This window comes from Crassostrea angulata, chromosome 5 (genome assembly GCF_025612915.1).
Source record: "Crassostrea angulata isolate pt1a10 chromosome 5, ASM2561291v2, whole genome shotgun sequence".
NCBI classification, from domain to species: Eukaryota; Metazoa; Mollusca; class Bivalvia; order Ostreida; family Ostreidae; genus Magallana; species Magallana angulata.
Window position 1 is genome coordinate 58462454 of NC_069115.1, and position 19005 is coordinate 58481458.

Here is a 19005-nt window from a genome sequence, read left to right on the forward strand (position 1 = left end):
CATATTCACCAGTTTTCTATATATTCCACAAGCAAGTATATACCCACATCCCACAGTCCAGATGAAAGCTTATCGTAGACTAAATCTATTACTTGTTCCATCCACATCCCACTGTCTAGATGAAGGCGCATCGTAGACTAAATATATTACTTGTTCTCCGCCAGAAAGGTTACGTCATTTGCAATTCTGCATAATTTTCACCACTCATCAATTACAAACACGTAAGACTGAAAATCTAGTTGATAAGTCAGCGCGACCTGTCAACCACTCATTTCAGAATAGACCATGTTGAAGATAGCAGTGCTTGTGTGTGTATGTGTGGGATTAATGCACGGTTATCCGGGATTCCTGAAAGAGATTCCCAATGGCGAAGCTGTACCCAACCCGTGTACAGAGGATCCAGAAGACAAGTGGAACTTGGTTGGACACAAGTTTGCCTCTCGTACCGAGTTCATGATGGCAAGGAGACAGCTTTCCGATAAATACGTGAACGTGTTCGGAGAGGTTAGGCATTTTATCTTTTGTACTCTCTTCTTAATTAAATTTCAAAATTACGAGGTAACAAATATTCTTTTTGAAATTAAATTAAACTTTATTATCATATTTAGATATTACACCGTGTATATACTACTACCACTTGTTCTTTATTGTATGTGAAACTTTAATTTGAAAATTCACAATTATGGAAATTTTGAGAACAAATAGATAGCGGCTCATTGAGGACTGGTTTAAATAGCCAAAGTCCAATGAGAGGACTATTGACTGGTATTGTGATTCGATGAAGCTAGTAAAAAAAATTTCAGGATAGAATCTCTATACTAGTATATTATCGACTATACGTGTTCATAACAAATGCATAACAGGTGATTTCATTAATATTCATTATTCAAATCATGTCCAAAAATAATTCTTAAATTGTATGTATTTTTTCATTGATTAATTATACTTTTTGGGAGTGGCACAATTGACATCTTGGAGTTTAAAATGGCAGATTTTCGTCGATTAATCAGTCGGTAGAGGAACGGTACAATTTACGTCATAAACACTTGATCATGCATATACTCTGTAGATAGAAGAGGTAAACATCTCTTTGTTACGGTGCTCTAACTTTTTTGGTGTAACAGAAATCAAAGTTATGATTGGAAATTAATTTCATTTTAAGCCATTTTTATGGATACTGAAATGGATGGGGAACAGGCACATCGATCTGTGTAAACCCTTCCCCAAATTAAGATTGGGATGAAAATGTACCAATTTCCTTTCCACCGGATAAATCATGAAGATTGAGCCCGCTTTTACATCAGATAACAATAGTCATTTATCAAAGTCAATCTACTTCGTTACTTTGACAATTAGCCATCGGTATTTTTCAGAGAAGGTAAACGTAAGAGGGTTAACTACAAGTAACACTACACTGAATATCTTCTTGCTGTTTTCTCTTTTAAGAAAGTTGGAGGTATTAAACAAGTCCTATTAGTCTGTGTATGAATACACTCCACGAAGTACGTGATTTTTGCGTGGACCCTGAGATCCACGCAAAAAAATATATAAGCGAGGTTAAACCAGATACTATTGGGAAAATTCAGTCTGCGCATGAGCTAGCCTGGTTCCTGTGCGTAATGGGTAGCTCAGGGAACCATGCTAGCACAGGTTTATCTGATCGGGATCGGGATTCCATGCCATATGCACACTAAGTTCAAAGGCGCTGTAATCGGTAAACATTACAGAAACAAAGTTTTCCTTTTAAAGAAATTTTCGGCATGTGATATATACTAGTATATGTCAATATTATGGAATAAGGTAATGTTATGCCGAAACTACAACATGCATCAAATAGCATAATTTGCAATGTTTAATTGTTTTCCGAATACACATGTAGTTTAAATAATAGATGCATAAAAAATAAAAATGCATAAAAATATGAAATTGATTTACACAAAGCTGTCACTGCATAACATTAGTTAACAAAGTCGTGCGAAGCGTAATGTCTGAGTAAATAGTAGATATCGCCGAATGCCTGATACTATACATGCAAACTTCATTAATATAGATCATAATTATTTTAGAAGTATGAACCCTTTAAATTCTGAGATTAAAAGTCAACTGTACATATACGCAATACAACGTACAAATTTAGTGGTTAAAAGCAGGGGGCTAGAGTCGGTGGAATCTGTGATAATTTTAAGGCTTTCACGTTTTCGTTGGAAACACATGCAAATGGTCCACGTATTGCAGTCCTTTTTTGTGAGTTGATTTTAATCAACTCTCCTATGCACTTACTCGGGCAAAGCGAAAGTGAAACAGTGTTTGGACCTAAGCACAAATCAATACCGCTGACAACACTTAGTTTTTGAAAATAATCGATAAATTCGATGATATGTATTCTGAAGCATTGTTTTTCAAGAAAACTTATTTATTAATACCACGAAAATAATAAGATTTTAAATTGTACAAACAGTTTAGATATTTTTTAAAGTCGTATGTATTCCTACGCTAGAGTTCAAGATAGTCTCGTTCAACCAGACGCTTGGCTGTCTCCGTTAATATCCGACAAAACAGAGTCTCTCTTGCTTGTCGGAGATAAACGGAGACAGCCGAGCGTTTGGTTGAACAAGACAAGAGTTCAATCTTGCCTGGATCCATACAAATTCTCAGAAATATTTCGATTACTGATACTACTTGCCATGCAAAATCACTTATCGTTGATTTTGAATAAATTATAATCGATAAAATCAACTTCCGTCAGTTCTTCAGTACTTTGATTAAAGGACAGCAACTTGTTCCTTTATTACTGGTCAATTCCTATACAACCAAAATTAATACATGTATTAATTTTTTTTTATTCATAGCTTATTTCACACAGTTCAGATTTACTTTTTACTTTTTATATAGTTTCATGTCTGATTGTGCATTTGACAAATATTAAAACCACAAAATTCTTTCTCTTACACATTGCATTTAATTACGGTGCTTAATATGTGACGTCATGTAACGGTTATTTATGTCATAGGTTCGTTGACTCTTCGATATTAAAGAATAAGGCCCCATTCTATTATTTTTTTTTTATAAAAAATTATCATTTTGTTTGTCAACAAGATGTCAATAATTGAAATAACATAATTTTGAAATTAATTCATATAGGTGTTAAGTTGGTAACTAAAGTCAGATAATTTTATAACCAATTTTAAAACATCATTTTTAGATAGGTTTTAGGTGAAAGAGGTTGAACAATTGATGAATATACACGTATGTGTATACACATACATTTGAGCAGTCTCAAAGATATATAGATGTATACACGTACATTCAAGCAGTCTCACAGATATATACATGTATACACGTACATTCAAACAGTTTCACACACACACACACACACACACACACACACACACACACACATATATATATATATATATATTGAACGTTTTTCGTGTTTTCTTATTTAATTTTTATCTATATATATATACACACATGTATACACGTACATTCAAACAGTTTCACATATATATACATGTATACACGTACATTCAAACAGTTTCACATATATATACATGTATACACGTACATTCAAACAGTGTCACATATATATACATGTATACACGTACATTCAAATAGTTTCACATACATATACATGTAAACACGTACATTCAAAAAGTTTCATATATATATACATTGATCGCCCTCTGATACCAGGCTACAAACAAAATAGTGCATGGGTTGGTGTGAACTTTGACTTTGCGACTGATTTTGAAAAGACCAAGAACTGACAAAGATATACATGTATATCAAATCTACTGGCATTTTGTTTTAAGAATCGAGTTTTAAGTTTGTGTGTGTGTAAGTATAAAAAACTGCAATTCAGAAAAAATCCTCTTTTTTTTTTAACATGTGTAACACACAATGACTTCAGTAGTTTGTGTAGCTGCAGGACTGTAGCTCCCGGTCTGAAAAAATTCGGATGGACGACCTGGGACTCATTTACGAACACATTCTGTACAAATCTTTGATCCCAAAAAATTCCTCGGACATTTTACTACAGATATCGTCACTTCACTTACTTCTGATAGTCTTTTAAACACCATCACCAGCCCTGTAATTTAAAGAGGTGCAAGTTTGTTTACATTTAAAAATGGCGACTCTCGATCTCGACGTAAATTAACATCCTTCTTTTTCCGAGGTCGGTTATCATGTTTAAGAGAGATTCTGAGGAAAGTGAAGTGACGTTATCAGTAGTAAATTTGCTGAAGAATTTAATGGTACTAATTATTTTTACAGAATTTGTGTGAAAATAAGGTTAATAAGTCCAAAACTAGCGCAATTTTTTGTGCGCCGTAAATTGCAGTTTTTTACTATGGGAGGCACTGTAGCTCCCAGACATAGCTCCCAGGTCGTCCATCCGAATTTTTTCAGACCGGGAGCTACAGTCCTGCAGCTATAGTTTGTGGAAAGCAAATTAAAAAATATGCTACAATAGACGGTTTGCTCAAATTATAATTGGTCGGTCAAATTCGTTTGTACATTATGTGCTAGAAAAACAAAGTTCAGTACAGGGCATCTCAAAATCTCAGGAATATCAGTTTCAATTACATATTTTTATGTCAAAAATTAATCGAAGATTTGCATACTGGCATTTTATATGTTTAAATTTCCCCAAAAGTAATATTATAGCATTTTCATCCGTTCTAGTTTGGGACCTAGACACATTTTTTAATTTTATTTTTTTTCTTTCATTTTTAATGTATAAGTTATAAGTTGACTTCGATATTTTGAACGATTGGCCCAAATTTGAATGTTAGAGTTAACACAAGCAATAGATAGCTTAATAAAGCTCCAGTCTTGTTTTTGTTTATTACAAATAATTAAGCACTGATATTTTTTTTAAATGAGTACTGGTCTTGTAACTGCAACAGTGTGTACATGCAATTTGAGTAACGCGCGGTATTCAATTGCACGGCCTGGTATGTGTAGAACCGAAGGTATCCAAAAATAAGCATTCAGTTGTAAACAATATCAAAGAATTCTCGCTTGTGGCTCTTTATTTCACAAATAAAATTTACAAAAGCATTTAATATGTACCCATATTATTCATTCCAAACATTGCAAAATGAAAAAAAGGCTTTATTAACAAGAGCATAGTGAAAAAATTGGCATATGAACGTCATGTAGTGAAATGAATTGTACGGCACATGCCGACTAACAATCATTTTATCTAAATGTTTAGGGAAGGACTCCTTTACGACTGACTCATACAATGTGTTTGATTCTTTTCAGATGTTCTTCAGTAATGGTCAGAACTGGACGGCTATTTGTGACCTTGATGCTGACAATGATGGAAAGACAAACGGAGTTGAATTAGGAGACCCTGAATGTGTGTGGGAGAGAGGAACAATACCCGCCGGACCCGCGACCGGACACCCAGGTCTGTCTGTCTGTCTGTCTGTCTGTCTGTCCGTCTTTCTGTCTGTCTGTCCGTCTGTCTGTCTGTCCGTCTTTCTGTTTGTCTTTCAGTCTGCCTCTCAGTCTGATACAATCACGTGGTACATGTATGGGATGTGCGATTTCTCTGTTATTTAAAATCAGTCATGTTTATTTTTATATCTACAGGAATCTGTGAAATCGAAACACAAGAGTGCCTGTCCAAGGCGTCCGATATCTGCCCAACCACTACGACCCCGTGATCAATTTCCAGCAAACACAGCTTTCTACATTACCATAAGACACATCAATATGTTGTCTGGCTCATAACATTCGTAATGACAAATAATGTTGCTTATACAGTGATAATAATTGTTATATATTATAATAAAAGTATTACATGTAAATCTATAACAGTCGTTATTTTTACCATTACACTCTTTTAATTAAAAAGTTGTCGTTTTTTGCATGATGTGTGTTTTAAAGTCCAAATAAACAACTGAACCAAAATATTAACACTTCTGAAGCCCCGTGCACATTTGGCACACGACCACCTTAAGACCCTTTCACAATTGGCGCACGAGCAGAAGCGACAAAATATTCCTGCGACCGAAAACTTTAAGCCCCTTTCACAATTGGCGCACGACCATTTTACACCACTTGCGATCGAAATTTTTTAGCTTCGCACGAGCTCTCGCATACGTATCTTGCAACGTTCGCATTATCTTACAACACTCACTTTCATTGTACAACAGCTGCATATAGATGCAATATATAAAGCAAGATTAAACGCGTTAACATCGCACAAGGGTCGCTCTGAATTGTGCGAGTTTCGTACGAGTACTTTTGCGATTATTTTGGCAACAGTTTACGAACCATATTCTAATTGATTCGGTCGCATGAATATTTTGTCGCTTCTGCTCATGCGCCAATTGTGATAGGAGTTTAAGGTATTATAATTTATTTAGCTAATAGAACAGACATCATGGTATGCTGAGGATAAACAATTCCGCATATGCAAGGGAGTATCATTAAGGTTACTGAAACATAAACAGTGTGCTGCATTTCAACAGTGCTGTGATACAGAGGGTAGTACAGCATAATCGATAGAATATCATAGAACTCCCTCGCCTATCACATAATATGATAGGCGAGGGAGGATAAAGAACACATCAGAGAATACCAAAGCGGATATATAAGGATTAACACTGCCTCTGACAAGAATTTTTCAAAATTCGAAATTATCAATTTTGATTGGATGACGTCGATCACGTGTTATAATAATTTGTCGACCTGTAGTAGAATTATTATTATTATAGACACTGTGCCTGATAATTATGCCAGTGCCAAAATGGCTTTTTTTTCACCCATTTAAGCTGCAGGTATCGAAAAATTCAAATATGCCATATGATAGACCATTGCTTAAGGAGTTTCTAACCACCTTCGTTTTAAAAGTATCTCACCTGTCATGTAAGATATTTACCTTAAATAATTATTCCTAGAGGAAAATAATTGCTCCTTTAGGAAAGGCCATACTAGTATCCTAAAGCAATAGGATATCTGAAAATTCCTACAAGAATAAAAGTATCTTATTACTGGAGATTTCTTAAAAGACAGATATCAGAGAGCACTGCTGAGAATTATGGAGGATATATATCAGAGTGTAGTATTATGAAATATTGAAAGATATCAGTATATTATTGGGGATTACCCAAGACAGCTTTCAGTGTACAACTGTGGAAAATGTAATCAGGTAATTGTGTGAACATGTATAAACATGGCAAAACAATGATGATGATGATGATGATGATGATGATGATGGTATAGGACAGTGTTTTGGTGGCAAGTCTCGGCTTGAGTTATGTCCCGTAACCTTATAAAATATCCACAGTGTATTCTGTCTCAGTACTGATGCTGATATGATACCTGCAGTTTCTATAGTCCGTTTCCCAGAATATTCGACGAGCGCGCCCCTGTCGTCATAATGGGACATTACCTTACACATCTGGAAATACAAATGACGCCATGACAAATGTCAAACTTGCATCGAACGGATTATGAATCAACAATTTACCGAAACCCCAAAAATCTTACAAATGACGATTTACAAATGGTTTTATACAATGTTCGAATACTCAATGACAGAGTTAATAATTAACATTTCTCTATTTAAAGTTAACGAATCACGCATTTAGAAAACACTAATACATATCTACGTAGATAGAATAGTGAACCCTTTGGATTTCCATAGTTATAATATCAGTGTAAGATCTTGCCTGGTATAATCCGAAGTCCCTAAACTGGGTCTACCTAACAGAGAGTAATGTCAACTAAAATCAGGCGCAGAATGTTGTCTGTGTTGGTCCATCTGTTTTCAGTGGGTACTGCATTGTCAGGTAAGTGTGTTTACCTGTGACTGCATTTAACTCAGCAGACATTAAGTGTGTTTTCTTTTACCTGTGTGAAACTTTATCTAAGGCAAACAATGTTGACGGTATATTGTATATGTATGTAGTTGTCCCAATATTTATAAATGATAAGCAATGGTGCGTATAAAGTGTCTAGTATCTATTGCTAAGGTGTACTAGACAGTTCCCATTTGCAAATAAGGTTGTTTACGATGTGTCTACTTTTTATTGACAGAAGGTTTTAACAAGGAAGTAATGTCTATGGGACCATAAAGACAGCTTTACATAAATGTAATCTACTGTATAGTGTAGACACGATGTAAGGATGGTTGTCAGTTGAACGAAAGAGAGTGCTATATTAACAACGTGGATATATTTAAGCAAGTACTCAGTATAATGACATTTAAGGTTTCGTAAAGACAGCTCTATAAGTATGTGTTGTCTATGGTGTCAAGAAGCTAATAGGCTAATAATTTGATCAATGATGTCTTAAAGACGGCTCTAATAAGGAAGAAACGTTGTCTATCCTGTATTGTAGAAAGTTATATACTAGTACTGGGCAATAATGTTTTATACCGTATAGACAGTTCTAACATGCAAGTTTTATTGTCATCGCTTTCGTATATATTAGCACAGTTATAAAAGGCAATGTTGTCTATATTATCGTGTATAGTTCTTATTTCTCTCAAGTAATGTGGTATACGCTGTGGTATAATTTTGTTGTACAGACATGTTGTCTGCACTGTCGTGTAGAGAATTATAGAACCGTTATATGGAGATGTTGGACTTTCGGTGGGATGTTACTATTTAGCTTGCTCATAAAAAAAATCTTTCAAATATTGACCTCCTTTCATCTAATTCGCTACGAGAAGCTCATTAATATTCTTTGAATGTCAAAAACAGAAAGTGATTTGCCAAGATCTACCCTGTTACGTGAAATTAAGGCTAATTCAGTTACTAGTACCTAGTTATCTCCAACTAGATGGGATTGGTTAAAAACCTCGAGATATCCAAGTGTTCGAAATATCAGGGGTAAAAAAAAACTAAAAATATAAATGATTGGACCTTGTAAATCACTTCGACATATCCATGATTGTATTTGAGATATCAGCGTTCGAGATACCGAAGTTCAACTGTAATTAAATGTATATCCCTGGATGAAGTCGGGCGAGTGTCTTTGCGTTCAATGCATTCATACCTATAAGTCATTGACTGGACAGTCTTAAGCTGTCACGTATTTCACAAAGTCCAAGCTCTTGTTAAAACGGCTCTAATAGAGTATGTTGTCTACGCTGTGGTGTAGAGAAATTTAAAAGACTACAGTGTGTTGTTTGGGCTGTGGTGTAGAGAATTCTAATAGACTACAGTATATGTTGTTTGGGCTGTGGTGTAGAGAGTTCTAATAGACAACAGTATGTTGTTTGGGCTGTGGTGAAGAAATTTCGGACTACAGTATGTTGTTTGGGCTGTGATGTAGGGAATTCTAATAAACTACAGTATGTTGTTTGGGCTGTGATGTAGGGAATTCTAATAGACTACAGTATGTTGTTTGGGCTGTGATGTAGGGAATTCTAATAGACTACAGTATGTTGTTTGGGCTGTGATGTAGGGAATTCTAATAGACTACAGTTTGTTGTTTAGGCTGTTGTGTAGCTCTAATAGACATGCTTTCTACACCATCGTGTATACAGTTCTAACATGCAAATTATTGCCTATTCTATCGTGTATACAGTTGTAATAGGCTATCTCGTCTACGTTGTCGTGTAGACTGTTCCAACAGGCAACTTACGTTATGCTGTCTACGGCATCCGCTGTATATTCTTAGGTACGTCATGTATCTGAAGTGGTTTTTTCTTGCAGTTCCCGGAAAACTTTCTTTCGCTTCCTACTTCAGCGATGACATGGTGTTACAGCGTTCCCCGCAAGCGGCCATTGTTTGGGGGTACTGCACGAAACCAGGTCAGAACATCACGGTGACGGTTTCCGGGAGACAGCCCGTGGGGGCGTTCTCTGTGGACTACCCGGATGTACAGGGAGGGGTGTGGTCCGTGTCTCTATCTCCCGAGGACGGCCCGGGGCCCGTGACCATTGAGGCCACTGATGGACATGACTCGGTCCGCCTCTCCGGTGTCCTGTTTGGAGATGTCTGGATCTGTTCCGGACAAAGTAACATGGAGTTCACGCTGGATATGGTAGGCGATCACGTGACTAGGTCCTTAGTTTTGGTTCATTTTAATAGTTTTCTGTGTTGTTAGTTACAGTTAGGAAATTGTTCTTTTTGCTCTTAAATAAAATCAATGATGTTTTGAAAACTTTTTGTCGTTTCGAGGTTCTGTTGAGTTACATTTAGGAAAATTCTCTTCCTCTTCTTCTTCTTCTTTGATGTATTGCTCGCCATATCGAGGTTCCTCTTATAAAGTCTGTGTTGAACATTCAACGATAATCTTCTTCTGGGATATTGCTGTTCTAGAATGACTATATTTTGTGAACAGTGCAGACCTTCTCTAAATACGATCCCTGATCTGTTGTAGTTCTTTCAAAAACTGATTTTCTTAAATATTTCCTATACTACTTATACATATAAGTTTTAAACATAAAAGAGACCTTTATTCCTCTTCTTAGGCCGCACAGATATAGGACCTAGACTGACAATGCATTGTTCTACAGACATAGACTGACACTGCACTGTTCTACAGACATTGACTGACACTGTACTGTTCTACAGACATAGACTGAGACTGTACTGTTCTACAGACATTGACGGACACTGTACTGTTCTACAGACATAGACTGACACTGGACTGTTCTACAGACATAGACTGAGACTGTACTGTTCTACAGACATAGACTGAGACTGCACTGTTCTACAGACATAGACTGAGACTGTACTGTTCTACAGACATAGACTGAGACTGCACTGTTCTACAGACATAGACTGACACTGGACTGTTCTACAGACATTGACGGACACTGTACTGTTCTACAGACATAAACGGACACTGTACTGTTCTACAGACATTGACTGACACTGTACTGTTCTACAGACATAAACGGACACTGTACTGTTCTACAGACATAGACTGAGACTGTACTGTTCTACAGACATAGACGGACACTGTACTGTTCTACAGACATAGACGGACACTGCACTGTTCTAAAGACATTGACGGACACTGTACTGTTCTACAGACATAGACTGACATTGTACTGTTCTACCGACATAGTCTGAGACTGTACTGTTCTACAGACATAGACTGAGACTGTACTGTTTTAAAGACATTGACGGACACTGTACTGTTCTACAGCCATAGACTGAGACTGTACTGTTCTAAAGACATAGACTGAGACTGTACTGTTCTAAAGACATAGACTGAGACTGTACTGTTCTACAGACATAGACGGACACTGTACTGTTCTACAGACATAAACGGACACTGTACTGTTCTACAGACATAGACGGACGCTGTACTGTTCTACAGACATTGACTGACACTGTACTGTTCTACAGACATAGACGGACACTGTACTGTTCTACAGTCATAGACTGAGACTGCACTGTTCTACAGACATAGACTGACACTGCACTGTTCTACAGACATAGACTGACACTGGACTGTTCTACAGACATAGACTGACACTGGACTGCTCTAAAGACATAGAGTGAGACTGCACTGTTCTACAGACATAGACTGAGACTGTACTGTTCTAAAGACATAGACTGAGACTGTACTGTTCTACAAACATTGACTGACACTGTACTGTTCTACAGACATAGACGGACACTGTACTGTTCTACAGTCATAGACTGAGACTGCACTGTTCTACAGACATAGACTGACACTGCATTGTTCTACAGACATAGACCGACACTGGACTGTTCTACAGACATAGAGTGAGACTGCACTGTTCTACAGACATAGACGGACACTGTACTGTTCTACAGACATAGACGGACATTTCAATGTTCTACAGACATAGACTGAAACTGTACTGTTATACAGACATAGACTGACACTGCACTGTTCTACAGACATTGACTGACACTGTACTGTTCTACAGACATAGACTGAGACTGTGTTGCTCTAAAGACATAGAGTGAGACTGCATTGTTCCACATACATAGACTGAGACTGCATTGTTCTACAGACATAGACGGAGACTGTCCTGTTCTACAGACATAGACGGACATTGTACTGTTCTACAGACATAGACGAACATTGTAATGTTCTCAAACATTGACTGAGACTGTACTGTTCTACAGACATAGACTGAGACTGTACTGTTTTAAAGACATTGACGGACACTGTACTGTTCTACAGCCATAGACTGAGACTGTACTGTTCTAAAGACATAGACTGAGACTGTACTGTTCTAAAGACATAGACTGAGACTGTACTGTTCTACAGACATAGACGGACACTGTACTGTTCTACAGACATAAACGGACACTGTACTGTTCTACAGACATAGACGGACGCTGTACTGTTCTATAGACATCGACGGACACTGTACTGTTCTACAGACATTGACTGACACTGTACTGTTCTACAGACATAGACGGACACTGTACTGTTCTACAGACATAGACTGAGACTGTTCTGTTCTGTTCTACAGACATAGACTGACACTGCACTGTTTTACAGACATTGACTGACACTGTACTGTTCTACAGACATAGACTGACACTGTATTGTTCCACAGACATAGACTGACAGTGCATTGTTCTACAGACATAGACTGACACTGTACTGTTTTACAGACATAGACTGACACTGTGCTGTTCTACAGACACAGACTGACACTGTATTGTTCTACAGACATGGACTGACACTGCACTGTTCTACGGACATAGACGGACACTGCACTGTTCTACAGACATAGACGGACACTGTACTGTTCTACAGACATAGACGGACAATGCACTGTTCTACAGACATAGACTGAGACTGTACTGTTCTACAAAGACTTCTATTTCTAGGCACTGAACGCTACCGCTGAGTTGGCAGACGCCGTGCACTACCAGAACATCCGGGTCTTTACCGCCACCAAGAGAACATCGTCAAAAGCAGAACTAGATCTACTACAGATTGATGAGCCGTGGTCAAAACCCAGTAAAGGTAAACTCACTCTCTCTCTCTCTCTCTCTCTCTCTCTCTCTCTCTCTATCTCTCTCTCTCTCTCTCTCTCCCATCCCATCAACTTCCAGACATACTGGGACACAAACCCAGGACCTTCTTTTTGGCGTGTCTCTCTGTTTCTCTATCTGTCTGTCCGTTTGTCTGTCCCTCAACTTAATACACTACTAACCTCCCGCTGATTTCCAGACACGCTGGGACACAAGCCGTGGACCTACTTTTCGGCCGTGTGCTGGCTGTACGGGAAATACATCTACCAGAAGCTGAACTACCCTATCGGACTGGTGGCCTCTTCCTGGGGAGGGACGGCTATCGAGCTCTGGTCGTCCCCTGACGCCCTCAAACTCTGCAACATCCCGAACGACTCAAACAGGTTGGTCCTTGCTGGACTTCAGTCTTACATATTATACCATTTCCAATCTAACTTCAGCTAGCCTGTATTAATTTTACGCTTAGTGCTTGTCTTGAACAAGGTCCTTTCAAAAGCCGTTCGGCATATTTAAGAACGGTTTTGTGTAAGCGCATTTCTCCATCATTTCAGTATATAATTGTTGGTCATCGCGCTGAAGTCCTTGAACAAACTATTGTTCTCTCCTTGGGAATAAAAAATCATCATCCATTCTTAACTGGGTATAAATTGTAATATACCACACATATCAGAGGACGTACGTCAATATACCATCTAATGTTCTTCACAGTTGAAAACTTTTTAATGAGTTATGATATCTATACGAACAAACTTTCGATATTCCAGAAAAAAGAGTGCCATTTCTAATTCCCAATTATGGAACGCCATGATGCATCCATTCACAAAAATGACAGTAAAAGGCGCGATATGGTACCAAGGTCTGTATCATTCATGTTGATATATACTAGTATAAGAGGAAATGTGTACGCTGTTTCGTTTTGGAATTCAGACTTTTGAAGGTTTAAATTTTGAGGTTTTTTTTTCATTTCCCTCCGTACTTCAGGGGAGGCAAATGCTCATAAACCGGACACCTACAAATGTACGTTTCCCACCATGATTGATGACTGGAGAAAAAAATTCAGCGCAGCTTCCGGTACAACGCCCAACTTCCCGTTTGGTTTTGTTCAGGTGCTATATTTTTATTTCTAAAACCAACATAATTCCCAGATAATGCACAATAACTGAAGCACCTGTCTGATGCTAAACTAACCTTTGTTTCGGTGTCTTACCAACTTAAATTATCTGTGAATGTGTTTTTCATTATAAATATTCCTTTAAATATTTTTGGCAATGGTTCCCTGTTTCAAAATTTTATTTATAGAAGAAATAAAAAAAATCGTCCATTGATTTCAAACCTAGATCATCTGACCTATTTGTATGTGTGACCATTCACTTTATTAAAAAATAAAATTTGATTCCATCTTAATTTGTGTTATCTATTTTTCTACCTAGGAATGCGTGACGGTTTTGAAAAGAATATTTTAGTATAATATGATATTATGTACATGCTTATCTTTACATGTGGACATATTCGTTTTAGCTGGCTCCGAACCGTAACGACTCTTCCGTCACTTCCGGTTTCCCCGACATCCGGTGGCATCAGACGGCGGACACTGGATACGTACCTAACCACCGCCAGCAGAACGTGTTCATGTCTGTGGCCATGGACTTACCTGACTTCACATCACCGTACGGCAGGTAACGTATTTTGTTTATGTCTGTAGCCATGGACTTACCGGACTTTATGTCACCATACTGAAGGAAGCGTATCATGTTATATACCATTTTTGAATAAGTTTTCTCGTTATGTCACAAATGAGATAATTTTATTACTATGCACCGAAAATTGCTGAATCACACCGGAAACAGTTATATTGCCCTCCCGGAAACAGTTATATTTCACAGGAAATAGTTATATTGCCCTCCCGAAACTGTAATATCACCATCGCGTGCAAGAATTCTGCATATTAATTACGTCGGGTTCGAAATTCAACGAGCCAGTTGCTAAGCAAACGTAAACAGATCCGCGAATTTTAAATATGTCAGGCCAACGTCTGCGGTTTGTTCATCTAAATTCAGATGAACTCGATAGTTTTATTGATGAAAACATTCGGCAAATACGACAAAAGTGATAAACTCAAGCGTTAGTGTTTTAAAAATATTTGCCTCTCCCTTGTGAATTAAATAAATATGTTCATAACCCGACTTTGATTTGTTTAAAAATGTTATATAACATATATTACATGTCTTCTCGGGCGACAATACCAGAATATTTGTCCCTCGGTGACAGGAAAGCCCTGGAGTGTTATGTCGCCCTCTGCCTTCGGCATCGGGCGACATAACACTCCAGGGCTTTCCTGCCACCTCGGGGCAAATATTCTGGTATGTCGCCCTCGATGCCATGTAATATATGTATAATATACCATTTTTGAATAAGTTTTCTCGTTATGTCACAAATGAGATAATTTTATTACTATGCCCTGAAAATTGCTGAATCACACCGGAAACAGTTATATTGCCCTCCCGGAAACAGTTATATTTCACAGGAAATAGTTATATTGCCCTCCCGAAACTGTAATATCACCATCGCGTGCAAGAATTCTGCATATTAATTACGTCGGGTTCAAAATTCAACGAGCCAGTTGCTAAGCAAACGTAAACAGATCCGTGAATTTTAAACATGTCAGGCCAACGTCTGCGGTTTGTTCATCTAAATTCAGATGAACTCGATAGTTTTATTGATGAAAAAAATTCGGCAAATACGACAAAAGTGATAAACTCAAGCGTAGGTGTTTTAAAAACATTTACCTCTGCCTTGTGAATTACATGTAAATAAATTTGTTGATAACCCGAGTTTGATTTGTTTAAAAATGTTATATAACATATATTACATGTCTTCTCGGGCGACAATACCAGAATATTTGTCCCTCGGTGACAGGAAAGCCCTGGAGTGTTACGTCGCCCTCTGCCTTCGGCATCGGGCGACATAACACTCCAGGGCTTTCCTGTCACCTCGGGTCAAATATTCTGGTATGTCGCCCTCGAAGCCATGTAATATATGTATAATGTCTGTGGCCATGGACTTACCGGACTTCACATCACCGTACGGCAGGTAACGTATCATGTTTATGTGTGTGGACATTGACTTACCGGAATTACGATCTGTCACTGGGTAAAACACATAACATAATTGTTTTCCATATTTCTGCAGACGATAAGTAGCAAACTAGACAACAACACAGAATTCGAGCAACTTTTTCGCTGTTTTTCTTAAGGTGGCTCACTACACCTTGAAATATTTTCTCAAATTAGCAGAAAATTACTTGATTATGATAGAAAGCATGATGAATAAGAAGGATATATGTCACATAGGCGAAAAAATGTGCAATTTTGGATAAAAAAATGATATTTTCAAAAATTTCATTCAGTAAACATAAACAAAAGCCGAGGCGGATTCGAACTCATGATCTGCGGTTAACAAGCCTGATACTTTAACCACTGAGCTATGACGATATACTCCTAAAACGGTTGATACAAACAGTTTAACAAAACATTTAAATCGCAATCTTGTGACGTAGTGTCTTAAAAAGTGTGTAGTTAAGTACCTTAACTATAAATTTTCATGTGGAAAAAGATTATTTTCGCCGTCACCAACTTAAAATACTCACTACGTTTGTTATAGACTTTCAGCAACCTGACAAATAACCGTTGATAGTGTATAACGGACAAAGTAAGTTACAACATTCTTCAAGCGTAGGAGAGATAACTGCGTATTAAACATGTAACACATTATAATTACACATTACTCATACGTAAGATGTATTGTCTTCATACAACCATAACGTAACAATTGGCTAGCCTCTTGCATAAATTTGGTTAAAGATATGAAACAACTCGATGATATGAACTGTCAGAGATGATATGGATACCGCGACTCTCCAACCTGTATATCATATTGGTCGATAATACAATGCTATAGTTTTTAATTTTCCTACGCATGTTGGGTTTTTTTCTTTTTCTTTGATGCCCTCAACCAACCTAGGTAGTGGCATTAAGTAAAACAAACACCCGATGTTTGCTTCTGTGATTCTTTTCGTTCTACCTCTCTTGTCCGCTTTCAGCATCCACCCCCGGGACAAGGAGGATGTGAGTCGTCGCCTGGCCCTGGCCGGCCTCTCCGTGGCCTATAACATGTCCCTGGGGCCCTTCCAAGGCCCCCAGATAACCGCCTTCTACGCAGACATCGGCTTCTTCACCGTGGGGTTCGAGTTTGATGACGCAGTGGACATAGAAGTCCGGTCGAAATCTGGCTTTGAGGTAATCCCATTCAGAGAATGATTAGCTTTTATTTCATATATTGCTTATAAGTAAAAATTGTCACCGCTATTGTTTACCATAAATGCTAATTTATTTTAGTTTTTCATTTTGTCATCTGTGCAGCAAATTTTACGCCTAAAACGCGGTTACAGTAATTGTTTTGTTTTATTTGTTTTCATTCTTTCATTCTGTATATCAATTCTTTCAAATATACGTGCTAAGCGGTTTACTAACAATGGCCATTTCAACGTTTTGTGCAAATATGCTCTGAAAATCGCGTAAATCCTTATCAATTTAGAGATTCTTGGGATAAAAATTAAAAATCTTTTACATTTCTTGTTAAAAAGGACTAGTGCTTTCTGTAACCCATGAACGGTTTGTGTAATACTAGAGGCGTTTAATGTAAATTTTATGACGCAAGAAAAGCGGTGACCGAGCATGTACTAGTATGGAGCATGCGTCAAGTTGCTTTCGGTTATTACTTGGTACAGAGTGATGTTCCTTCACCCATAATTGTACTTTTTCTAGCTTTGCTGCTCGACCAACAACCAGTCTCGTTGTGACGGCACGGACTCGGTCTGGATGGAGACCCCCATCATTAAGGAGGAACCCCACAAGATCACAGTCTCCTACAAGGGAACCTGCTCCAACAAGTACATCATGGGGTACCGCTACGCTTGGAGGGAATCCCCCTGCCCCTTCAAGGAATGCGCTCTATACGTCAAGGGTACAGACATTCCTTTCGGACCAATGTTTGGATTGGGACTAATAAATGACAAACACGTGACGCCCAAAGAAAATAAAATTGTATAATTACTGAAATTTAAGATAAACTTGACATGTACAGGTTGAGAACTGGAACAAATGATATTTGTGAAAGAACTATATATATGATATTAATCAAATTTGGCCCCCATAATTCTCCATTTATTACAGTGTTACGGTACATTAAATTATTGTGTTATTTTTTTTTAAAGAGTTGATACAAACTATATTTTCATATATATATATTTGCTTTATTTGCACTCGTTGGCAGTATATGACGTCAGAAGTGACGCTATTTTTATAATTCAATCAAAATCAGTCATTATTTGACATTTTTCTTATCTTTTTTTGAATGGGAAATATAGAGCGAAGCTTTGAACAAGAACAAAATTTTTGTCCCTTATAAGTACTGAATAGATACATCTTTGGTGAAAATATTTTGTTTGTTCAAGCAATCGCTCAATGTTTTCTTAAAGAAAAACTGCTTGAAAACTAGCCTTTTTACCATAAAAATGCGAAAATGGCGGGAAAAGGTGAACTTTTTAAATTGTGGGCACTTAATTCAAAATGAAAATTATGAATACACTTAAAATGTATATTTGTACAACGAGAACAGAGAATTACAGTATAATGTTGATATTCATTTTAGGGGGGGCGTTTCAGGCTGAAACCGTATATATAGTCCTTTCTATTAATGAAATTAAATTTGACTGTTCTGTGTCGTCTTTAGATTTAGGTCTGACTGTGGAAAGCTAAGGTGTTGGCGAGCACAATTTTCTGATTAAGTCTCGCTTTAACCAAATGTAAGGGGGGTTGGGTTCTTGTGGTGTTTTAAGGGCGGGGACTATATTTAACTATAAGTCTACGTGTACATCTACATGTAATAGCATCGTTAAGTGAATTCTTATGTGGGACAGAAATCTCTAGTTTGGCATATGCTTTAAAATTATTAATTGAAAAACATCTTTATTTCAATTATTGCGCACATTAGTTGAAT

The 19005-nt window shown here is 37.4% G+C and overlaps 2 protein-coding genes across 2 annotated transcripts; both read left to right on the forward strand.

The window, feature by feature from the left end:
* The first annotated feature begins 256 nt into the window (after positions 1-256).
* Positions 257-5829, forward strand: LOC128182776 (temptin-like). Its single transcript, XM_052851524.1, has 3 exons — positions 257-504; positions 5272-5419; positions 5605-5829. Exons 1-3 carry the CDS (start codon positions 286-288, stop codon positions 5676-5678), a joined length of 441 nt encoding a protein of 146 aa, XP_052707484.1. The 5' UTR covers positions 257-285; the 3' UTR covers positions 5679-5829.
* A 1797-nt stretch (positions 5830-7626) lies between these two features.
* On the forward strand, positions 7627-18113 carry LOC128182777 (sialate O-acetylesterase-like). Its single transcript, XM_052851525.1, has 9 exons — positions 7627-7811; positions 9684-10015; positions 12802-12940; positions 13148-13331; positions 13713-13804; positions 13930-14054; positions 14467-14624; positions 17048-17243; positions 17772-18113. Exons 1-9 carry the CDS (start codon positions 7739-7741, stop codon positions 18054-18056), a joined length of 1584 nt encoding a protein of 527 aa, XP_052707485.1. The 5' UTR covers positions 7627-7738; the 3' UTR covers positions 18057-18113.
* The last annotated feature ends 892 nt before the right edge of the window (positions 18114-19005 follow it).